Source organism: Fistularia commersonii, chromosome 1 (assembly GCF_037954325.1).
Source record: "Fistularia commersonii isolate RoL2024-O1a breed Wild chromosome 1, RoL_Fcom_v1.0, whole genome shotgun sequence".
Classification (NCBI taxonomy): Eukaryota; Metazoa; Chordata; class Actinopteri; order Syngnathiformes; family Fistulariidae; genus Fistularia; species Fistularia commersonii.
The window spans coordinates 23,552,896-23,576,869 of NC_141284.1; the positions used below are offsets into that span (position 1 = coordinate 23,552,896).

The following is a 23,974-nucleotide window of genomic DNA, read 5'->3' on the forward strand; positions in this document are numbered from 1 at the left end:
TTTGTTCTTCCTTGCATCGTGTATTTCCTGTGCATCGTGTATTTGCAGTCCCTAGGTCCTCTATTGTAAGTCGCTTTGGATAAAAGCGTTTGCCAAATGCAATGTAATGTAATGTTCTGGGCCAAAATAACCGAACTATTCATATGGGGGTCCGGTAGACACGTTAGTACTAGTAGATCACAATATATTCCCCATTAGAATAAGTCCTGCTACGAGCCCGGATAGCTCAGTCGGTAGAGCATCAGACTTTTAATCTGAGGGTCCAGGGTTCAAGTCCCTGTTCGGGCGTTAGTCCTTTTCGCTTCCGAAATGCTGCTGCCATTCTTGAAGCAGATATTGGAAATACGATTAAGGCGGGGGACGGATTTTCTTGACAGACACATGACAGCAGTTACGGTATTCCAATTTACAGATTCTGCAGTTTGTAGGTAAAATAATTGTATAGGTGCGGGAAACTTCATTACTTGGGTACATGTGGTAAAACACGGCGTAACCATTACCGGAAGTGACTACCTGTTTTCTTCAGGCGGCTGCGCCGTGATTGGTTGAAAGGAAGCAGCACTAATGCCCTGAAGCAGAAGTCTTTAACAGAACCCCAAACGATATATAGTGTAAAATTGAGTTTATGTATTAAATTTAGCCTGGTGCACTGTATAAACATACCTATTTATCCTACAAATAATTCACAAGTTCATATATTCATGTTATTTTAAATTTGTGCAAGGTACAGTGTGTTGTATTGCAATGCCCTGTTATTTTATAAACATACCTTGCCAACTGATATAAGAGCCAATATCAACATTTTCTGACAATTACATGATAACAGGATAACAGCTGGAATCATGTTGAGGTGTATTTAAAGAAATTTAAATTTGTGTCCACTAAAAAACAATATTTAAAACTATAATCCACCACAAATTGGACTCTCCTCTGCCATAACGTGTAATACATTGCAGCATTTTTCTCAAGACGAGTCTGAAACTGGTAAGCTGGGATGTGAGTTAGACGAGAGGGAGAAGTTCTGGATTGAGCTAGATGAAGTGATGCAGAATGTCCCCAGAAATGAGAGTCTCAATTGATGCAGACTTCAGCGGCATGTTGGTACAGGCCATAGAGGTGATGAAGAAGTGATTGGCAGACCTGGTATACAGGATAAGAACGCAGAGGGACAAATGGTGGTAGTCTTTGCAAAAAAAGACGGAAATGGCTGCAGTGAACACTTTCCAGAAAAGACAGGAACATGAGGTAACATAAGAGCAGGGGCAGGAGCATGCACGTAGACTACATCTTGTATGAACGAGGTAGCCTGAAAGAGACCGGGGACTGCAAAGTAGTTGGAGGTAAGCATGTAGCCAGACAGCATAGGAATGTGAATGAGAGGAACCCAGGTGTAACGGTGAGGCTACAGCAGCGATGTGTCAGTAGAGGCAGGGGAGGCCGGGCCTCACCTGTCATCATGGAAAGAAAAAAATGCAAAATGAAAAAATAATTAAATGGTTATATTTATTCAGTGATTTGTACTGTAAAGTTATTTTCCCTGTAGCTGCTACAGGGAGTGGAGATCAAGAAGTTGGAGGATTGCAGGTACTTGGGGTTAACAGTCTAGAGCAGTGGAGTGTGGAAAAGAGGTGAAGAAAAGTGTCTGGGGTACTATGAGATAGGAGACAATCGGCCAGAATGAAAGGAAAGGTGTACAAGACAGTGGTGAGACCGGCGATGCTGTATGGCCTAAAAGCAGTTACAATGACCAAAAGACAGGAGGCAAAGCTAGAGGTTGCAGAGCTGAAGATGTTGAGGTTCTCTTTGGGAGGGACCAGGATGGATAGGATCAGGAATGAGTCTGTCAGAGGAGCAGCACATGTTAGATGTTTTGGAGAGGAGGTCAGAGAAGCCAGACTGAGATGGTTCAGTCACGTCAGGAGGAGGTATAGTAGATATATTGGTAGATGGATGCTAGAATTGGAGCTGCCAGGCAGGAGGTCTCGAGAAAAACCAAAGAGAAGATTCATGGACTTAGTGAGAGAGGATATGATGGTAGTTGGTGTAAAAGAAGAGGATACAGAGAACAGACTCCAAGGCGTTCCCAGGCCAGCCTGGAGACATAGTCTCTACAGCGTGTCCTGGGTCTCCCCGTGGTCTCCTCCCAGATGGACATACCCAGAATACCTCCCCCAGGTGTCCAGGAAGGATCCTGACCAGATGCCCAAGCCACCTCATCTGACTCCTCTCTATCCGACCTCCTCCCAGACAACTGAACTTCTCACCCTATCTCAAAGGTAGAGTCCGGCCACCCTGCAGAGGAAACTCATTTCGGCCACTTGTATCCACAATCTTGTTCTTTCGGTCACTACTCACAGCTTGTGACCCAAGGTTAGGGTGGGAATGTACATTGATCAGTAAATTAAGGCCTTCGCCATTTGGTGCAGCTCCCTCCTCACCACGACAGACCCACATAGAGTCTGTATCACTGCAGACGCCGCACCAATGCGCCCGTCGGTCTCCGAATTCATCCTTCCCTCACTCACAAACAAGACCCCGAGATACTCCAACTCCTAATCTCTGAGCTTTGTGCACCAGCTTGGGCTCCTTCCCCGCCAGAGAGTTGACATCCCACATCCCAAGGGTCAGCTTCTGCAGCCGAGGATCAAACCGCCAAGGTCCCCTGCTCTGGCTGCCGTCTGGCTCACACTACACCTGACGCCCTTGGCCCTTCCTGTGGGTGGTGAGCTCTGGGGAAGAGGGACCCATGTCGTTCTTTCGGGCTGTGCCTGGCCGAGCCACATGGGTGAAGGCCTGGCCACCAGGCGCGCACCACGAGCCCCACCCCCTTAACGTATAGTTAAATTAGAGATTTTTATGTGCTACAAATCCACAGGCCAAAAACATGCAGGAGGTTAACTTGAGATCTCCAACCCCGCTACAACCCTGAATGAATGAAATTCACTCGGTCTCTTATTTCTTCTTGTTTGTACAGCATTGTGTTAGAAAGCATTTACAAATGATGTAACAGAATATCAAAGGGAAAAGGGGGAGGGGGACGGAGGGTTTTAATACATAAAGAAACGGCATGGAAATAAAAACAGATCTGGAGGATTGAGGATTAAGATTTAAAACTAAATATCTCACAGTCTGTTGGATAATCTCTGATGGCAGAGGCAGGGTGCGTCGAAGTTGGTGGAGTCAGTGGTGGAGTCAGTTGTCTCCGGAGAGACAACTGTGGGATGGAGGCAAAATTTAAATGTTGTGACCCTCCCCAGATGTAAGGTCCAGTAGAAGACTTCTACCACCTGCTTGTCCTGTTGAAAAAAATAAAAAAAGATAGGAGTTGCACTTATGTTTATTAGTTAAATCAATTATAATGATGTCAAGATGTAGCAGCATAAATTCCAGGTATTTCTGTATGTATTTATTGGTTTGTTGGATTATTAGTTTTAGTTGTTTTTTTTTTTTTTGTTGTTTTTTTTTAATTGTTTCTTTTGGATCAGAATGTCTAAAGTCATCGTCACAAAGTTGTCCAGTTGCCCCAGAGACGGTCGACGAGCGCAGCATGAGATTTCGTGTGAAACGTCAACGTCCTCAACACACGTCGCTGGTCCAATGGGCTGCTCTGATTCGCTGTGAGAGCCATCCGTCCAAGCGTTCCAAGTAGATACACTAACCTGATTGGTCCACTAGACTCTGGGTTTTTGGAAAGACTGAAGTTTATTTATGCGGGAACATATACCAAAAGCCCATTGGTTGAGAATGTGGAACGTCATGATCTGATTGGCTGATTTACTGTTGGAAATTCGATAAGGGCGGAGTTGAACTTACTTGGCGGCCATATTGAATATTATCTGTTGACAGTTGTTTAAGATTTTGTTGAAGCTAACTTATGCTGGAAGTAAACCACTGCTGCACTTCCAGTCGAATTTAGGATACGTGTCCGACATCTTCGGTGAATTTCTTTGAACCGAGAGATGGATGAAAATGAACGTCAGAGAAAACTAGAGGCTGGAAGAGCTAAGGTTTGTGGCTAACTTGAAACGCACGCTAATATTAAGTGCTAGCACTTAGCTAACTCTTTTGTCAGACCATTGCAGTTTAATATCAATCTACAGTGTCGTTCTCTCTTTTTGGGATCCGTCACCTAGCTTATAACATTTAAAACTCGAATGAGTGGATACTTGTATTGCACAATTAACGTGGGTTTATTAGCTTCAGAGGCAATAGTTTTAAGCATTTATGAGAGGCAAATGCATTCATTTTGTCGTTATGGACGTAGACTCCACCGCTGGCCAAATAATACACTTTCTCACACTAGAGCGATCTACGCTTTTGTTTAATCAAACAATGTGCGTTGGAGTTCTACAAGGCGAGCAGCAGATGCATGTCATGCGCTCTGAACTTTAGCTCCAGATAAATGGTCGTATTCGGTTATTGATTCCAGATAACTTCGCAACCTGGTAATATTATCGTCAATATGCAGTTTATATGGCGTCAACAATTGTCACCATTATGCTCCGTATCTTTGTGCCAGTCTCTGAAACAGGCTTCAGTGATCACTGCCAAAGCTGGATGACCAAACTGTTGTTTTCTGCTTCAATGAAAGGCTGTATTTGTAACGGATCAGCAGTCGTAGTATGATGAACACCATCCTGACTTCCGACCCGGCCATACTGTCTAGAAACAGCTTGCAAACTAGGTCACGTGTGCAAAGCATTTGTTCGCTTATCTCGCTCTCTGCGAAAACATTTTAGCCGCATGCTATATGACAAAGCTGCATGAAAGAACTGAAAACTGAGTGTAACAGATATTCCTTGTCACAGATAACCTCCAATACGTCGCACCGCAACTCTGTAAGTACTACAAGAGGTGGCCGTAGAGAGTCTGGGGCTGATGGGATTTATGTTTATTTTCCACTGTTGAGTCCTTGATTTGTTTTTCCTGGTTGGTGGGCAATGGAGGCGTGTGTCTACTTCTCCGAACAGTGATCCGAATGCTGAAAAATTCAAACACCCGTCCTTGCAAATCATGACTCCTCTGATAGTTTTAAAGATGACCTAACAGAATATCTGAGCACTTACTGCAGCCAGCATATCTTAACTGTCATATTGATTACGGGCCATCAGGTGGTGCAATGAGCCCATGAGATTTGGTCTTGTGGCTTGTATTGCAGTTTCACCACACATGGATGGTGTTGCTATGGCGATGAAGCGCTGTCACTGGCCCGAACTGTGTTTGGTGCATCAAAACATCTGATTGTTATTCATTTGAAAGTATGGTTTTTAGTGGAACTTAGATGTCATTGAAATAAAACACTTGAAGCAAACATTTTAAAGGCATTAGCATGAATAAACACAATATTATGCAGTTATCCACTTGCATTTGCTTTGGTTTGCTGCAACTCGATGTTTTGTCAGATGTCAGAGTGGCCTTGAGCTAAACACAGCTTATCTGTCTGATGTGCTTTACCAAGGTACGATTTGTGTAGTGGCAGGCAGAGGTAATGAACTGGGCGACGCTACAAAGGATGGGGGTTCCGATGAGGAGTGCATATGAACATAAGAACAATGGAAAAAACATGGAATTAGTTTAGCAGTTTTTTTAAACATGAGCAAGGTACAACTCCAAGTAACGCAAAGTGGAGGAGAGGTTCAGTTATTACAATAAAATGTCACATTTTGGGATTAGTAGACGAAGATGATGTTGCATTAGATTCATTGCATGGAGATGAATGCAAGGAACCAGTAAGAGCTCTGATATGGTTTTGCCAGGTGTGCAGCAAATCATTCTTTATAAGCACATGCACGTACAGTCAACATTTACGCATGTATGTGACTCATCCCGTGATGCAACAAGTATCTCCTTGGTCCATTTATTTGCAAACCGAATTGTACATGCTGCTTACCACACAGAGCTCAGTCTCCTCCTCTCCATGAGTTCATCTTTCAGTCTCCACCCTCTTTCCACAGTCTAGACACATACACAACCCTTTCCAGAGTTTTTGGATCCTCTCCACTGAACATTTTCTCTGCCAGGTTGGATAGAGCTTGCTTTCACTAACAGACCAGAAGATCTACATCTGGATAGTAATGCTGCTTCTCTGCTGAGGATAAATTAAGGTTTGGCCTGCAGCTACTGAGGACAGCGATGACTGACTGTCAGATATTGATGGAGTGCTTCATGTGGGTCTCTGTCACAATGTGAACTGCTGTAATCTGATTTAAGCTGCTTAGAGAAGAGAGAGGCAGGCAAAGCGAGAGGGACAGAGAAAAGGAGTGTTTTGCAAAGAGAAAGAGCCAGAGATGGATTTGTATCAAATTGGTGTCTCTTGAATTCAAGCCAAATATATGACTTCACTGGAGATGTGATTTTTCTCCCTGAATGACCTTTGCTTATTTAGATCCTTTATTTTTATTTTTTTTGTTTTCTGAAAGGACTCAAAAGCCTGCTGTCAAGTAGTCCGCCTTACCGATTCTGACATTTCTCCAAGCGGAGAAATGAAGTGGCACATTGGATGTGTACCTTTCTTATACATAGCTTTCGCTCTGGCCCGCTGAGACGTTGTCTGCGTCATTAAAATGTGTATTTCTCGTGGGCTTGAAATTTCTATCTGGAGATTTGATCGTATTTAGCATCCTATCCTCATTTCGAACTTTGTGCATACCATGTCAGGTCATGGGTTTTAATCTATTTTGGGCTCCGCCTTTGGATTTTTTTTCCACTTTGTTGGGGCACTATTCTTTTTTTGCTGCATATCTCTGACTCATCAAAACAATACTTTCTAAGTTTTTTCTTCTCTCAAAGGGACAATTAACAACTCATGTGCTTGGTAATTTCCTCGACTGAAGAGCAGATCTGGACTGCAGTCCAAGTTCACTTGTGATCCCTGAGCTTCACAATGCTGATCGTGTGGTGGTGTTCAGTGGTCCTTACGTACGTGTCCATCTACCTGTCCCTGTCCTTCCTGCGCAGCTTGCTAGCTTCCGACAGAAACGGGCGAAAAGCAGCGGTGCGGGGGCGGCGAAAAAGACGGAGAAGGGGAAGAGCCAGGCTGTCTCGCAGAATGACTGCGCGACGCAAAACAACCACGTAGAGCCAGTACTTTTAGCAGCCAGTGACACAGAACTCAACAGCAGCGGGAAACATGAGGTATACAGCATACTGAATCCAGTTTCAGTCATGCATTGTTATTATTGGAGTTACAGGAGGATGATGGATGTGATTTATTTGGACAATAATAGTTTGCTTTGAATGATAGCTTGTCAGTTCAGTCACTTAAATTGCTTTTCTGCATGGAGAGCTTAGAGCTAACCATGTGTCATACTGCATGACCTCTTGTGTTTGTCAAATTTTATCACCCTCTGCTTTAACAAGTGGCCTGTGCCCCCTGCTCTGTAAACATACATTAGAGAAATGGGTCAGTAACCATCACACTGCCTGCAGGACATGTTGTCATAGCAACCGGACCACGATTAACTATGCCACTATTTCCTGCATTTTTAAAAGGAATATTCATTCACCACTTGAAGTGTAAATTCTTTGACCCAAATATTTGCAGTATTTTCTTAGTCCCTATGATTAGGCAAAAGGTAGAAAAGTACTAATTTCTGGAACATCTTTCTCCTTTGCGTGACCTAGAATGTCAAGGATTCAGGTGTTGAGGAGACCCAACAACAGTACGATCAACCTACCAGCACACAGCAAAGCTTTATGAAAGAGTTGCAGGATGACGAGCTCATTGCACTCACAGGCAAAGATCAACTGAAGGTATGTAATATTACTTACAGAGAAATTGACATTTTTGTATCGTGTAGGATTGCTCTTTATACCTTTTTTGATGATGGATATTCACATGTGGTATAACTGTGATTTTTGGTCCTTCAAATTGGGATTATCACAAGGGGTTTGCTAATAAACCATTGTCAGATGGTTGAAACTGTTTGCTTTTCTATAATGCTGTATGCACTCTGAGTTACTGCACTAGAACCGCATGTAATTATTGCCATAAGTGCAGCAACAGTCTGTGGATTTGTAGTGGGGGAAAAGCACTCCATGGAAGCTTTGGGGTGTCTGGTTATATTGCTGTGTGTTTCATTCAGCAGTGTTTGTGTATGTTTGTGTGAGACAGATTGTGAGCATCTGTGACATTTATCTTTAAAGCCACAATAGTCTAAAATAGTATCGTTTTGGAATCGATATGTAAGGCCACAAATATTTACAATTCAAGAAGCCTCTGAGGCAGGGGCAGGCGAACTGCGGCCTGCGGGCCACATCTGGCCCGTTGGTCTTTTTAATCAGGCCCGCCAAAGATTGGTTCAGAATTCACACTTGATGTCAATGATTGGATCAATGAATGTGGGAGCTCAAACAGGAGATTATTTCATTTTTGGAGCTGCTTGAGAATTTTCCTGAGCTGAATAACAAAGATTGGCTTTGTGATTTAACCTTTACCGTGGACATACCGACACATGTGAACGAGCTGGACGTGAAGCTACAAGGGAAAAACCGCTTTGTTTGTGAAATGCAAGCAAACATCAGAGCCTTCAAAACCAAGGTGGTTTTATTTACAAAGCAAATGTCAGATGAGTCTGATATGTACTGTCAACAAATGCCTTTTTACATTTTTTTTTATATGTATCGGTATCTCATGGTGACCCGGCGTGTCTGTCAAATTTTAAAAGTCAATGCGGCCCCTGAGCCAAAAAGTTTGCCCACCCCTGCTCTGAGGTGTTCCTTTAAATGTGTTAGGGGCGTTTGCAGCAAAACAGAACTTGAACGCAAGCTCACTCAGGGCAGATTAACCTTCAAGATGATCATCGCTCATGTAGTTCTAATATGAAAACATGGTAATAATTACTGTAAAAACCCTAAATTCTTCTCTTTCTGCATCACTCTGTATATTGACCCAGTATTGCCCTTTTGCAGCAGCTACAACAAGCTGTGGAAAAGCGTAATGAAATCATTGCCAGACTCAGCTCCAACCTGCAGGATGCCCTGGCCAGCAGAGACCAGGTACAATCTGAGGCACAGTCACTTGCTGGTCAGATTCAGGCACTGCAGAGACAGCTCCAGCAGGTCGGTGAAGTTGAAAAACTTGTTCAGAAAATCACAGTTACTGCTTCTTCGATACACTCCCTTTGTCCTAGTTGCAGAATTTTATTGCCTAATTTGAAAATTGATATTTAACTGTTCAAATTTAAAGATATAATATACAAACTCACATCTTTTAATTTTATTCACACAGGCAAGCGTAGAGTTTCTGCGCATCAGAAATCAGTCAGGAGCCGAAGTCCTTAATGCCAGTAAACAACAGCGTGACCATTTTCATCACTCTCAAAATAAAGGCATCAATCACAAGGAACCGTTATCAAGAGAATCGGGGAGTGTCAGTCCTACCGGTGACCCTGAGTTAGACGCTGTCTGGCACAAAGAGGAAAGAAGGGAGAACGGGCAACATGATTATGTTGAGCTGGAGGAGGAGAGGGCGAATCAACAGCATGTGCTGTCTTCACTGGCGGAGGAAAAGAGAAGCTGGGAGAAAGAGCGACAGGAAAGGGAGGCCCAGTTGCTGGACCTCCAGACACAGTTAAGCCAAGTCCAAACTCAGTGCCTTGAAATGCAACAATACAAAGAGGAGAAGGAGAAGCTGAACCGAGAAGTGTTGGAACTGAGGCGAAGGCTTCAAGAGGAAGAAGATGCAGAGAGGAGGTTTCATGAAGAGGCAGCCAACTACACCCTTCATGTCCAGACCCTTGAGGAGGAGATGAAGATTCTAAAGGAGGAGATGGAGAGTGTCAGGCAGCAGCTGCAGGAGAGAGTAAAAGAACTTACTATTAAAGAGGAAGAGATTATAGAACTCAAAACTTCTAAGAATCTGCATAATCAAGCAAAGGCTGATTTTGGTTGTGATGAGATGGTTAGTGAAGCTGAGGATGATATGAACGAATCCATGCACAAGGACTGTCTGATGGAACGCTACTTGTCCTCAACTGCACCTAAACACTCACAATCTTCTGTTGTTTATGAAAGCTGTGACCAGTTGGACATCTCTGCAGAATACAGGTTGGAAAAATGCAGTTCTTTTTGATTCTGTTTCATAGGTTACGTACATCAATGCTGAATATTTCCATGTGCCTCTCCATATAGTTTTGAGCTTAACAGTGAAGCGTCTGGTGATCAGCCTCTGTTGTCCATTTCAAACCGTCTCCACCAAGAGAGCGACAATGTCTGCAGCTCCCCCCTTGACCCTTTGGCCAATAACTCCAATCCTCCATGCCGTTGGCTCGATATCTCTGCCTCTGGCAAGCTCGAAATGTGTGACGTCTCTGAGCAACAGTTGGAAGGTACAGATTTGGAGAAAGAGCTGCTGAATCAGCAGTGTGGGGAGCTCCGCCAGGAACTGGCTCTTAAGGACAAAGACTTAAATGTGTTAAGAGAGGAGGTCCTCAAGGGTGCTGAAGATTTAGAGGAGGCTAGAAACAGGTAAGGTTAATTGAGGTGAAAGGTGGATTTTCTTTATCTTTTTTCTTTTTTTTTTAAATCAATTTTTGGAAAGTTTTCGAATGTCTCCTGAATATTTTCCTTAATTTAAGTCAGCATAATATGTAGTATTAGGCGGGTATGTTTTTCACTTTTGTGGATGTTGTCTTTGATATTACCTGGGAATTTTGTTGGAAATTCTGCATAAAGATACATTTCAATGAATGTCAGGATCAGTTTGTTTGTTCTAAAATAATGATTTGATTTTTGAACATTTTAAGTGCAAAGTACTACCATGCTTTGACTTCTTTTACTTATTCCCCATGTGGAATCACTTTCAACTCTTGCTTGCATCTTCAGGTGGAGTCAAGCAACAGAAGAGCTCATGCAAGCTCTCAGTGAGCTCGAGGCGGAAAAAGAAAGGAGAAGATGTTTAGAGGAGGATATGAGCATACAAGCTCATGAGCTAGACAACCTTAAGAACAACTTTGGTGCCTTATTGGAAGAAAGAAAAGAGACTGCTGTAATGTCCATCAGTAAGGAAGTTGTTATCTCTGTAAACACATCTCTGCTGCTTGCTCCTACCTTATCATCTGAGGAACTTGAGGAACAAGAGCAGTTACCAGTTGTGCCACTACAGGAGGTAAAAGAAAGGACAAAATTTCCCACACAGTACCTAAAACACGAACACAATAGCTTATGGCAAGCATTACAGGTTTAGTAAAAATGCACAATCTGAGAATCTCACACATCTGCCAGTTTCTGAAAGCTAAACAAAAATAAATCTCTTTACTTTGTAACTCTTTGCCAAAGTGTATTAAGATGATGACACTAATTTATTTAATGATGTTTCCCCCCCCCAGCTCCATGGTGACAGTCTCATACAAGAGCTGGAGGAGACGAAAACAATGGCCAAAACCGCATCAGCCTTACCAGGTGAAAGGAGTGACGAGGATACCGCATCAAAAGAGCTCGAAACAATGTGTGTACAGTTAAAAGAAGTCCAAATGGAAGCTGAGAGACTGCAAGAAGAGCTGGAGACAAACCAGTGCCTTTTGGCCAATGCTGAGAAACTTAAGATTGAAATGGAATCTCAGATCCTCTGTCTGAGACGAAGCCTGGAAGAAGCACAGGGTAAGGCAGAGCAAGAGAGTGTGGAACATAAGAAAAAAGAGCGGGAGATGGATGAGCAGATCAAAAAAATGGAACAAGTGCTAGAGGAGGAGCTTGAACAGTTTGAGAAGCTGCTTAAAGCCAAGGATGTTGAGGTGAGGTATTTCATGTACAGCTCAGTCGTGTTTCTCCCGTGTTACTGCAAATCTTTTTCTATTGCGGTCACAACAAAAACTTCAAACACAATTTCCCCAGCTGTCTGAAGAAAGGGAAAAGTGGGAGGAAGAGATACAGGAGAAAAAGAAAGACCTCCTCGATGTTCAGCATGCCCTTGAGGAGCAAAGGAGGGAGAGGGAGGAGACCACAGAGAGACTGCAGGAATCCCATCTTCAAGAGATAAATAGCCTGTTGGACAAACATCAACAAGAGGTGGGATTTAGAATTACTGTTAGCATCGGAGGCTCGTGTGGGGAATACTCAAAAGTCCCTGTCCAGTATGTTGTGGTCGCCTCCTTGCAATTACATGGGTATGAAAGGAGATCTCAAATGATTTTTTTGCATTAATGACCCAAAACAGTACATTTGAGTATCATCCTTCTCGGAGTCACCAGGGGCTGTCCTGAATTGGGTGTTACATGGTGACACGGGAAGTCTGCCAGTTTCCCAGTCCAGTCCCTATTTCTCAAATATGCTCATTTTCATTTACCCCTAGATTTCAGAGTTAAACTCTCAGAAGGAAATGGAACTGCTGAAGTTACAGGTCACTTTGGAGGAAGAGCAGAGGAGACAGATCAGCCTAATCAAACAGGTATTCAGAGGCGAGAGATTACTTAGTATTGATACGTGAAGTTGTTGCTCAAGAGAAATAACCATCTAAACCTGTTTGCCTTTTTTTTGGATTATATAATCATTTGCGTGGGCTTCTTTGCAGGTGACTGAACGTGAGCACGAGAGAATGGTGTCACAGCTGATGTCCAATCACAATGAGGAGCTCGGTCAAGTGAGGACTGAGGTCTCCTTAGAGCTGAGGGAGAGCATGGAAGCTGCCCACCAGGCTGAATTGCAGCAGGCACAAGTATACTATAAACACATGCCTCGGATAATGTACTACCGTATTTATCTCATGCTATGACTGAGAGCTCCTGCTAGAAATGAATCCTTAATGTTTGTGGAAAGTTTTTCTCTGCGTAGCACTTGCACAAGCTTCAACACAAAATATATTTTCCCTTAAACCCCAAGGCCCAAAAGATCCTTGAGTTGGAAGCCCTGCGCATGAGCCTGATGGATATGGATGTGACCGAGCCTGAGGTCCCTCGGGTAAATCTGCAGCAGGAGCTGGACCGGATCAGGCAGCAGAACCAGGTGCAGCAAGAGAGACTGAGTGAGTTTCATCGACCATCCCATTCTTTAGACATTTGTTTACAAAAACAAACAAACAAAAAAAAGATTCACTAGTGTCACCATTGAATAATGTCTCAATTATTTAGTTTGTTTTGTGTTTAATGCTCAGATGAGATCAACCTGCAGTTTGAAACTCGTGTTGCTAAGGAGAGAGTTGCCATCGAGGAAAAGCATGGCAGAGAGATACAGGTTAAAGTTATTCAAACTATTATGGCATATCCTTGTGTTGCTTTTGATGCTTTGAATACTCTCATTAAAACCATCGGTTATAACATGTCTTGTCAGCAATCCTACCACACCTCATTTTGGTCATATATTGCAATTTTCAATTTTGTTTTCTTCTCAAAGGCTTTAAGATTAGAGTGTGCAAAGGAAGCTGAGAGCACCCAGTCAGCACTTAAAACCTCTCTCTTGGAGACACAGAACCGCCTCACAAGCACCCAGAAAGAGCTTGCCAACATGCAGGCCTCCCTGACAAAGACCAACAATGCTCTAAATGAAGCTCAGGAAGCGTTGTTCCAGACTAAATCAGAGCTCCAGGAGTCAAGCGCCAGACTGGAGAAGTTAAAGACCTCCAGTGAAGAGCAGAACATGAAAAAGGAGGAAGAGCTGAAGCAGGCCAGGGTTGACAGAGAGGCTGCTGCCAGTGAGTTGCATTTTTTAACATTCCTCAAATCGGACTGAATGCTTATCTAAACAATCCTCTCAAACTGCTGATGAATAACTTGTCTTGTACAGTATATACAAAAAATGTTTAATGCTACTTAGGTGCTCTGGAGAAGTTGGTTTCAAGTCATAAGGCATTGCTGGTGGAAAGAGATCAGCAAGCACTCCACCTACAGGAGAGGGAACGACAGCTGCACCAAGAGGTGAATCAAAGAACAAAAACCGTAGTAATTTGGCAATGTGCTTGATTTGCATACACAGATCAGATGTTGGCAGAAATAATTAAGCTGTGTGTTTTTGTTTTTTTTTTGTTACTACGTGCGCAATCTAACTGTGGTGTTTTCTTTTCATCAACAAGGTATTGCGCCTGCAGGAGGAGAAGGACTTGTTGAAAAAGAGCTCAGAGCAGGAAGTAGGTCAACTGTGGACCCAGCTGGACAGCATGAGAGCGAGTCGTCAAGAGTTGGGGGGTGAGATTGATAAACCAACCTGACATCTGTCATACTGATCTTTCCCATTTTAAAAATGATTACTAGAGATTACTTGTAAATAGTATATATAGTAGACATACCAAAAAGTAAACTGCTCCTTGTTTTGGGTTAACTGTCATATCGTGTAATAATTTCAAAGGGAAAACTGAAGAACTTTGCATGTGTGTTCTCTGTCTTGTCATCTCAGACCTGAAAGAGCAGCTATTAGCACGCTCATCTCGCGTTGATGACATCGAACGCCTCAAGATGGAGTTTAATGAACAAAAACGAGAAATCAAAGAGCAGAATGAGGCTGAGCTTGAGAGCCTAAGGAAGTATGAGCGCATGATATGTCACAGAATTTTGTCTCAGAACGTAAAATGAAACAAGCTCAATATTCCGCCTGTTAACTGGAATCTTGTCCTCAGAGTTCTTTTGGCTGTCTTTAGTCTACCTTATCAATATTCAACATTGTTTTTAATGGGACATAATGAAAATAATGCTTACTGCACACTCCCGTAGATACTTTGAGCAGCGATTGAGGGCATCCGAGGAGAGCTACAGAGAGGAAATTGCTCTGCTGCAACTGAGGCTCGTAGAAGGTGCTTTGGAAGAGTCTGTACTTCAAACCACAAATTGCAGGTATTGGTTAAATTACTGAATAATGAATACAGCTATATCAAATTGTTCATATACTTCATTTCAATATCACTCCATTTTCAGTTTCACATCTGGAGGTCCGACTGAAGAGGTAAAAGGTCCGCCACCTAAAGAGAATCTCATCCTCGAGCAACAAGAGGTAAATGCTGTATATATATGTCAACATTGGAGGAGAAAAAACATTGAATCTGCTGTCTCAAGAATGACTGGACCAAATTAGAAAATTGACACATAGAAATGCAACATAGTTGTTATGTGAGAGATTTTAAGCATCGCTTTACATCTCATCCAGGAATTGCTCAGAAGTTTACGCCTCCAGCTGGAGGAAAAACATGGGGTGGAGCTGGTCGATTTACAGTCCTCTTTGGCTCTTTCTTTTAAAGAGGAGCTTCAACAGGTCAGACAAACTACTGACCTTTTCCAAGTGTCTTTACCAAAAACCCTGTAAAAGTCAGTGTTGATGCTGTGATGACATTCTCCCTTTAATTTCTTAACATTTATTTATTTATTGTGTTGCATGTAGGCCCGTACAAGCCTGACAGACCATTACTACAAAGATCTGCAGGAATTGAAGACTCGTCATGCCTTGGAACTAGAGCAGCTTCGAGCTAAGCTTTCTGAACGTCACTTACAAGGTAGTTACTTACCGCAAAACTGATGCAACTTTCAATTAAATTATTGTTTAAATGTAGCTTAATCTGGATTATTATTTTTTATCAGAGGTCACTCAAGTTCATATGGAGGCAGCAAGGCAGGTTGAGGTGAGAGATATTTGTCTGGTAGTCTTTAGTTATATTGCTGTCTGACCTTATAATGTAAAGATGTGGTAATTAAAATTAGGTGGAGGTTGAACAGAGGCTATGGTGTTACACCGAGGAGCTACAAAAAACATTGACCATCATCCATGCCAATGAAAAAACACTTGCTGATCTAAGCGAACAACATGATGCAGAAATTCTGAAGATCACACAAAAGGTACAGGAGTCTACAAACTACAATAGTATTGCACCAATAGAAACAATAGAAGGTTTTTACAATTGACATGTTGATTTTCCTACTGAAGAGAATGTTATTCTTAGAATGTGAAAATGTCAAACCTTGGTGTCTAAAATGCTTCTCTTGGGAATCTTAGGTGAGACAGGAGTTAGCTGAGGAGCTGGCCAATCTCAAGGACGAACTGGCACAAGAGAGGAAACTTTTGCCGGAAACGGTAAAGAAAATAACAGAAGAACTCCAAGTGAAGCATGAAGCCGAGCTTGCTGCCTTGAGAACTGACCTTGTGAAGGAGATAGAGGAAGAGAGGACATGCTTGGAAAAGACACCCAAAGGAGAAAAGAAGCCTCCAAAGGCTACACTCGATGTTAACGGTAAGATTCCTTTTGTATTGAAAGGTTGTAATGGTATGTTATTAGTGTTTGATATTGTGTAACAATTTTCGACATTTTGCAACACTGAAGGTGCACAGAGCCTTATAATGGGACGAGAACTGGGAGTTGGTGGTGAGCTTATAAGAGAAAACAGCTGCACGCACAATGAAAACAAGGAACTCACAGTTCACCTGAAAGAGCTGATAGAGCAGCAGCCGCCGCAACCCCTGGGGAGGTGAGAGCTCTTTGGGAACCAGATTCTATACTCAAAGCTACAATGTTTTCAGCAAGGATTAAATCCTGTGACCTGCCATGGGTTTTTTTGCCATGCTTTTGTTGTTAGAAAAAAAACATTCAAGCATGCAGTAAAATTAATGTAAATTATTTTATATTATTTCGAAAGATTATCCTTTTTATTAGTTTTCATCAGCTTGAAGGTTTATTTTCAAATGGCTTGGGATAATTTTGTAGTTGACATTTTTGGGACTTATCAAAACTTGATATTTTTTGCTTATTATCATCATCTGAAAACAGTCATTTTGGGTTACATTCAATTTACTTCGAAGGGCATTCTTTTTGTCCGTTCAGGGTTCAAGAGAAAGAAGAGTCGGAGCAGGATTCCACCACACATTCCCATGGGATGAACACACTGTTTGCCAAACACAAAGCTCAACTTGACTCATTCAGTGCCAGTCACAGAGATCGGTTCGTAGCTATGACGAGGGAACTCAAATCCAAGTACAAAGCTGAGCTTGTTGCCTTGCAGTCAACTCTCAATTCCAAGCAGAGGGAGGATCTTGACTGTCTAGAGGTTGTATTTCAAGAAGCCAGTCGTGCTCAATTTGAGGCTCTAGAATTTGAGTTAACCCACAAACATCAGGAAGAAAGAGATGAATTGGAAAAGAGGATGCTTGGTAATATGGACACTTTGGAGGCCACATACCTAGAAGAAATACAAGTAAGAAAATGGTAGAATGTAAAGCACTATCATATTTAATCTGGAGAGAAGTTGAATTGTCTTAACAACGGTTTGATATTATGTCCTCTCAGATTATAATACAAAGACTAAAGGACCCCTTTAAATTTGATTGTATTTTCAATCTTAGACACTTCGCGATGAAATGGAGCAGCTTGGAGAGAGGCATCGCCAAGAACTTAATTGTCAAAAGACGGAGCATCAACAGATACTAGAATTTAATTTAAGTGAGCAGTCTGCCACCAGAGAGGAGCTTAGGAGGGAGCTGGCTCAGCTGCACATGGAGAAGTTCAGGGCAATGGCAGCAGAGCTCAGCCATGTTCACAAGGTGAGAGTGAGATTTGTTGTTGCCTTGTAACAAATCATCAGCAACAGTTTCAGGTTAATGTGTACATCAATCAACACAATTGTTTGTTGATTTTGTTTTTGCTTTAGTATACAAACATTTGTTTATGCCTTTTAGCATCTACATGAAAGTTCTCTTCTTTGTGTCATTTTATGTCACGATTATTTTTACAGACCGAGCTCACTGCTCAAAAAGAGTCCCTGGATGCTGAACACTGTAAAGCTCTGGGTATCCTAAAGAAGCAGGTATTATCAAGTTATTCCTGTACACAATGCATTTTGTGAAATCACAAAGATTTGTCACTCATATTTGCTGAAGTCGAATAATGTGCACTTGTGAGTCACAGAAGTGGGGACGGTAAAGGTCGACTGCTTCTCCAGGGCTAAAAAATTGGACTTGAACACACCAAACATTAGCTGATGAGCAGATGTCTGTATTTGTAAATTGAAAATGGGAAAGCCCATTGGCTGTAAAGAGATATTTAGTAATGCCTGCTTCTAACTGTCATATCGCAGCTTATCTAATTTAGATATTGCACGTCGTACTAGGGTTTTTAAGCTACCAACAATGTTTTGTATGTGTCTATATGAAGAGCCCTGTCTAGTTTCCTCCACTGAAGCTTGAACTGATATTAGTGTGATTTTAGAAGATAACAGTTGTTACTGTGAAGCAAATATTTCCATACATTGCTCGCAAATGTTGATTTGACTTACAGCCTCTGCGTTTTCTCAGGTATTCGACCTAGAACAGCAACACAGTGCTTCTCTAGAGGAGTTCTCAGATAGCTGCAATGCTGAGAAAGATGAACTTATCAAACAACACCAACTTCAGCTACAGGTGTGTATCATGCATGACTGAAGGTGACTCCTGACTCTGTGTGTGCGTGTGTGTGCGTGCGTGTGTGCGTGTGCGTGCGTGTTAATGAAAAAATCATGCATCCTGCTCTGAAAAATGTTTTCTAGTTCTTTTATGTCTGTTACATCCCATCAGAAAAGGGATTACATAGTCCTTGCTAATCTTAACTGAGAGGGCCGAATCAATCTGAACAGTCCGCCAACTACTTAAGGGGTATTAAGTAAATATGTGCCTTTTGTAAGGAATTGAAAAGTATCTCTGCACGAGAATTGGAGGCCTGTCGCCGGGAGCTTGAAGAGGAGTCATCAAGGCAACGTCAGCACTTCATAGAGGAGGTGGAGCTCCTCAAAGTCCAATCAGATGAGAGGTTGCAGGACAGGATTAATCAAATGAAGGTAAAATACAGAGGCTGTTGAGAATATTTTTGAAAATAATGTATTATACTTCTTCCTTTAAGGTCCTTTGATTCATAAATTTTAAAACCATATAATCAATTCAGCATGCGATATGTGTATATATATATATATATATACACACAATATTATTGTATTCAAAAACTTCAAAAACACTGTCTGTATTTATTCAAATCTTGAGTCTAGTCTGTTTTTGAAACATTATGTAATACTGCTGGATTATTGGGTTGTCACATGCGTGTGTTATACCATTTCTCTCTAAGCTCCAGCTGCACCAGTTTACCCCTAGGATCGTCCTTTCTCTTGGACCCTGTCCCATTCGAGCTTTATTCAAAGCCAGTTTCTACATAATCCCGCCATCATATATATAGAAGTGTCTTTGTCCGTCTGCGTCTGTCCTCTGAATCTGTGCTGCATGATTGTGTGTATATGTGTGTATGTGTGTGTTGCTGTCATCCAAACAGCTAAATGGGTTGGATCTAAGCTTTTTATCCTCTGATGTAGAAGGCTTTAAGGCTGTAGGTATTTTTTTTTGTTGAGATTTTGCATTTGACAAATTTTGCAGGGAGCCACCAGTTACAAGTATTTAATGTGGCATAACATCTCTAGAACTGAATAACAAAATCTGCTGAATTCTTTTAACATTTCTGTGTTCCTCTTGTCTTTCAAGACCGATTTTGAGGAGGAGAAAGAGGCGGCACTCGGGAACCTGAGGCAAAGCTTCATATCTCAACAAGAGGAGAAGGAGTGCAACTACACTGGCAAAATGAGCCAGCTCACTGCACAGCTACAGCAGCTTGACTCTGTGGTCGCTCAGGTACTAGACACACACACATTTAAACAGAAATAATATCTTTTTTTTTCCCCAAAAGCTGTACACTGCCAGTTTTAATACAAGCCAGAAGGGTGAAACTGTCCATTCACTAGTTTATTTATAGAGAATAGACAAATGTGTTTTATCATTAATATTGGAGTGGAAGCAGAAGGCTCTTTAGTGAAGCATAGTATCTAGATGAAAATGTTTCCTCCTGAAAAAGCTCTCCAGCAACTTCAGTTTCTGGCTCATTTTTATCAAGGGCTAGCTTGTGGTAGCTGATGTATGAAATGGCCCAACGGAGTTAAGTGCGGTAGTAAGGCGAAGGCGGAAACAGTAATTTTTCCAATAAGATACAGAAGGTCTAATGAATAAAACTATAATTTTTGCCAATAAAAGTTTTCTTTAACCCTCATATTATGTAAAGGGTCAATTTGACCCATTTCACCAATGGGTCAAATTGACCCTTAACATAATATGAGGGTTAAGGACCAGGACCAGTCCAGGGAGGGTTTGAGATCTTTGATCTAGACTAGCAAGGTGTACATCAGTGTAAGATAAAGCTAAAGAGTCTCATATCAGTAAGTCGCCTGAGTAATTAAGTATGTATTGTTTGCTCCAGATTGATCTAGAACTTAAAATACAAAATATAGTTTGAATTCTGCAAAACAATTTACAAAGCTGACTAATTTTAATTTCATTTTTCATTTCGTCTGTTTTTCCTACTGGAAGTCATAGGAGCTGAACTTTGTATTGTTGCTATTTGTGAAGATATGTAGGAGACTTAAATTTTAGTTAATCTTTCACTTTTATCCCCATAGTTACTAATAGGGTGGCTTCCTATTTAAAGATCTACCCAAAAAAACACCTATATTTAATACCTTCTTGACCAAAATGTGTTTAAATGTCAGCAACAGAAAAGACAGACATGTCAATAGATCCCAGTAAACCGTAAAGAACAAAATTTCAGGCTTGAAAATGCTTAGATGGCCAGCACCTCAGATTCAATAAAAACTCAACACATTATAATCCTAAAGAATGAAACAACCATTTACAGATCCTTATATTCTTTTTATTTAGTTCAAGCTAATATATTTATATACTCTCCATCAATAGCAACAACTGTGCTTAGTTGTTTTATTGAGAGATATTCAACTGAACACTAACCATCTCATAATGAGACTCTTCAAGAGGTATGGGAGGGTACTGTTGTCCTGGCAACACATTGTTTTGTAAATGCAGGTGGCTGCATGAGACATTTAATGGGGAGGAGTAGGAGGGAGAGGGAAAAAGAGAGGGAAGACATGGTGAAATTGGAGGGAGGGGATGAACTGCTTCAGGAGGAAACGGTAAGAAAAATACAGCAGTATATTCAGAAATTGTGTATCTCAACTCACATAAATTGAACACTGAAGTGTAGTATAGCTGTCTGTTTTGAAAGATGAGCTCTATTTATTGGTGATTTTTGCTATTTTTCTCAGTTAGTTACTCTCAGTTGGTTCAATAAGCAAGAACTTTGGCTTTATTTCTCTAAGTTTGCTGACAATAGTTTTTTTATGCTGAGCTGTATAATGTATAGTATATAATGAAATACACTGTGCATAGTCTAGAATACAAAGTATTTTCTTCTTCTACTATTCAAGTTTCAAATTTGTCTTTTTTTAATTTTACATATATGTAGAACCTTAATTATGACTGTGGCTATGGTCTTGTGCATGGTGGCATGCTTCACTGGTTGCAACATTATAAATTGATTGAATTATAATACTTACTTGTTTGTTTCTGGTAGGTAACCTTTTCAAAGGGTCACTCTAGGGTGTCAGGTTTGTAGACCGCAAACATTTGCAAAAGGTTTCCAGGATACAATGTTTTTCCATCGGTAGTGAGGGTTGCTAGCGTATGAAAAATTGGATATGAGTTTTGCTTACTTGAACAACTACAAGCAAAAATACATGTTTTTGCTGTTGTTAACTTCCCTTGAATGACACACTAGATTTTCAAATTTTAACTCAAATGTAGTCCAGTGGTTAGCAGTCCAACATCACACCTTACACAACCTAGTGTTGTTGGAATCTGTTGGCTGCCTGGGGCTTTTCTGTTTGTTTGTTTTTTTTCTGTGATTTCCTATGTTCTTACCCCGCTTCTGTGAGATTCTCTTGTAATTCATTCAAGCTTCCCCCCACAAACCAAAGCCACGCAGTAGGTCAATTTTGTTGCCCTGTGATCGATCTGACCTGTCTGGGGTGTACTCTACCTCACTCTCAGTGTCAGCCTGTCTCCCCACGACCACTTCACATCAACCCTATGTACAGGACAAGTAGTATAGATTATGAATGAAGCATAGTTTGTCATTTGTTGACATTACAGTATACCTTCATACATGACATCACAGCTTCTCCTGTCAATGCCCTTCCCCATTTATTTCTGTGAGGTTATCATACTATGAACGCTACATCCAACAACATCTGGCTTTCACATCATAGCTCCCTCTATTACAAAGCTTTTGTAAAAGTATCAGCAGGAATAAGCCACTATTTAGCAGAAATTCTGTGGAATTAACATGTCTTTTTGGGTCAAGAGCTGTGTCTCCAATTTGCAATTGAATGTGAGCAGTTCCTGCTGCTCATATGACTAGGTTTTCATTTCAATTGATGATTGATAGAGATCAAAAACCTCTCCTGCATTTTCCTCTATTTTTCTTTTTAGCTGCATGAAGAGGTTGGCTGTCTGCAGGGAGAGTTAGAAGGGAAGCGAGCTGAAATGGAGACCCTGGCCACCCTCCTTCAAAGAAGGGAGCGCGAGAATCAAGAAGGAGGCAACCTCCTTCAAATGCTCACAGATGACTTGCAGATTGCTAAAGAGGAAAGGTAAGAAATGTTAAGTGTATAGGTAATCCCTCTCTGTCATCTAGTCTTTCTCTCCCTCTCTTTTTTAATCAAAGATTCAAATGGTTTATTGTCATACACAGTAAGAATCTAAGTTTCCCTGTATGATTCAATGATTTTGCTGTCCGCAGTGAGTGATGTATATAGTATGACAAGGTGTAATTAACATAGAAAAGACCGGTAGTTTAGTAAGGGTATAAAACAATAAATAACTAAATACAATAAAGGGCAATGAATGAAAGATGTAGTAGAAATAAAATGTGTGCAGTCCATGAATATTCTGAGGTAGTTCATGGCTGTTTGCCTGGTTTGATCCCCAGCATACATTGGCAACAACTATTATGCAGTGGCAAATTAAGCATGTGCAAATTGAGGTGTGTGTTTAAGGAACTTATTATAATTTCTTCTAAGTATCTTTTCATCAACGAATTGAATTTCTGGTGACATGTAACATGTGTACATCATTTTCAAAATTGCAATTTCAAAACATTTTGCCATCAGATTTCATCAGCCATATGTGTAAAAGCATTTTACAAAAACTGACGACAAATAAAACATTTTGTACATAATGGCCTGACTGATCCTGTTGCTATTAGGCCTTTAACCTCTCAGAAGTAGATTTTACATGTCTTGCTTTTGCCTTTTCTTGTGGAGTGGAGTTGGTTTGTGATTCTGGTTTTATCCTAATTTTCTTTTTCCTTCTTTCCCCTTAGACTTCAACTGCATCAAGCTAATGACAAATTGAAGAAAGTCCTGATTGAGATGCTTCACAGCACTATTGCCACTGAAGAGCTTATTGAAAAGAAAGTCAATTCCAGAACCGACACATCTGAGCAAACAACTCTGCAGAGCAGCTCAATGGGAAACAAAAATCCACAAGAATCTGGTGTGCTTACATTTGTTCCATGTTGAAATTATCTAATTCATCAGAAATATTTCCAAAACATGCACATTTTGGATTAAGCGAGCAGCTTCAGACAAATGTTACAGTCTTCTTCATAACTCAAGCAATGCTAACATCTTCCCTTTATAAGGTATTTCTGTGGCCAACATGTCATCAGAGGACTTGGACCTGACCCACATGCTCTGTGAGAGCTTGCTGATTTCAGACACACAAATTAGTCCTGCAGGAGAGGAAAATGTTCACAATGCTAGCAGCAGACTGCGTCACACAGTAGAAGCTCTACTGGAACTGCTTGATCAGGCCGACAAACAGGTTAAGACTTATCGGCTCGTAAATATTAATCTATATATGTATTTATATATATATATATATATATATATTGAAAAAGTGTTTACATCCTCTGGTTTTCTCCTTTTTTTTCCCCTCTAGCTGAAGGAAACTAATGATGTCCACCTTTCTCTGGAAGAAAAGTTTTCTCAGGGCAGAGAGGAGTCTGCCCAACTCCTAGAGCAGCATAAGCTCTTATTGGAGCAGATCGATCAGGAGGTGAAGCAGAAGAGTCGACTACAGCTGGAACTCCATAAGGCTGAGGGTGAGCTGATTTTACTTGTTGTATTATCTTTAGTTAATTTCCTGTGTC

General features: G+C 41.2%; 1 protein-coding gene and 1 non-coding gene across 6 annotated transcripts in view; both read left to right on the forward strand.

Moving 5' to 3' along the window:
• The first annotated feature begins 215 nt into the window (after window positions 1-215).
• trnak-uuu (transfer RNA lysine (anticodon UUU)) lies at window positions 216-288 on the forward strand. Its single transcript has one exon. It is a non-coding gene; the product is annotated as a tRNA-Lys (tRNA).
• Window positions 289-3,848: 3,560 nt separating this feature from the next.
• The window catches only part of pcnt (pericentrin), a 34,155-nt gene continuing 14,029 nt past the window's right edge, over window positions 3,849-23,974 (forward strand). For all 5 annotated transcript variants that reach the window (XM_086155614.1, XM_086155632.1, XM_086155622.1 and 2 more), the window contains exons 1-35: window positions 3,849-4,007; window positions 6,958-7,134; window positions 7,624-7,752; window positions 8,911-9,060; window positions 9,230-10,047; window positions 10,132-10,467; window positions 10,825-11,107; window positions 11,328-11,732; window positions 11,833-12,006; window positions 12,290-12,385; window positions 12,509-12,652; window positions 12,817-12,958; window positions 13,088-13,167; window positions 13,327-13,624; window positions 13,747-13,847; window positions 14,003-14,114; window positions 14,323-14,449; window positions 14,637-14,756; window positions 14,838-14,913; window positions 15,067-15,171; window positions 15,298-15,409; window positions 15,495-15,535; window positions 15,615-15,749; window positions 15,907-16,141; window positions 16,232-16,376; window positions 16,730-17,099; window positions 17,248-17,445; window positions 17,637-17,708; window positions 18,196-18,300; window positions 18,561-18,713; window positions 19,402-19,548; window positions 22,252-22,412; window positions 23,144-23,316; window positions 23,465-23,646; window positions 23,764-23,926. In XM_086155614.1, coding sequence (XP_086011740.1) covers window positions 3,960-4,007; window positions 6,958-7,134; window positions 7,624-7,752; window positions 8,911-9,060; window positions 9,230-10,047; window positions 10,132-10,467; window positions 10,825-11,107; window positions 11,328-11,732; window positions 11,833-12,006; window positions 12,290-12,385; window positions 12,509-12,652; window positions 12,817-12,958; window positions 13,088-13,167; window positions 13,327-13,624; window positions 13,747-13,847; window positions 14,003-14,114; window positions 14,323-14,449; window positions 14,637-14,756; window positions 14,838-14,913; window positions 15,067-15,171; window positions 15,298-15,409; window positions 15,495-15,535; window positions 15,615-15,749; window positions 15,907-16,141; window positions 16,232-16,376; window positions 16,730-17,099; window positions 17,248-17,445; window positions 17,637-17,708; window positions 18,196-18,300; window positions 18,561-18,713; window positions 19,402-19,548; window positions 22,252-22,412; window positions 23,144-23,316; window positions 23,465-23,646; window positions 23,764-23,926 — 6,313 coding nt within the window. In that variant the 5' untranslated portion in view covers window positions 3,849-3,959. The remainder of the gene's footprint in view (window positions 4,008-6,957; window positions 7,135-7,623; window positions 7,753-8,910; window positions 9,061-9,229; window positions 10,048-10,131; window positions 10,468-10,824; window positions 11,108-11,327; window positions 11,733-11,832; window positions 12,007-12,289; window positions 12,386-12,508; window positions 12,653-12,816; window positions 12,959-13,087; window positions 13,168-13,326; window positions 13,625-13,746; window positions 13,848-14,002; window positions 14,115-14,322; window positions 14,450-14,636; window positions 14,757-14,837; window positions 14,914-15,066; window positions 15,172-15,297; window positions 15,410-15,494; window positions 15,536-15,614; window positions 15,750-15,906; window positions 16,142-16,231; window positions 16,377-16,729; window positions 17,100-17,247; window positions 17,446-17,636; window positions 17,709-18,195; window positions 18,301-18,560; window positions 18,714-19,401; window positions 19,549-22,251; window positions 22,413-23,143; window positions 23,317-23,464; window positions 23,647-23,763; window positions 23,927-23,974) is intronic.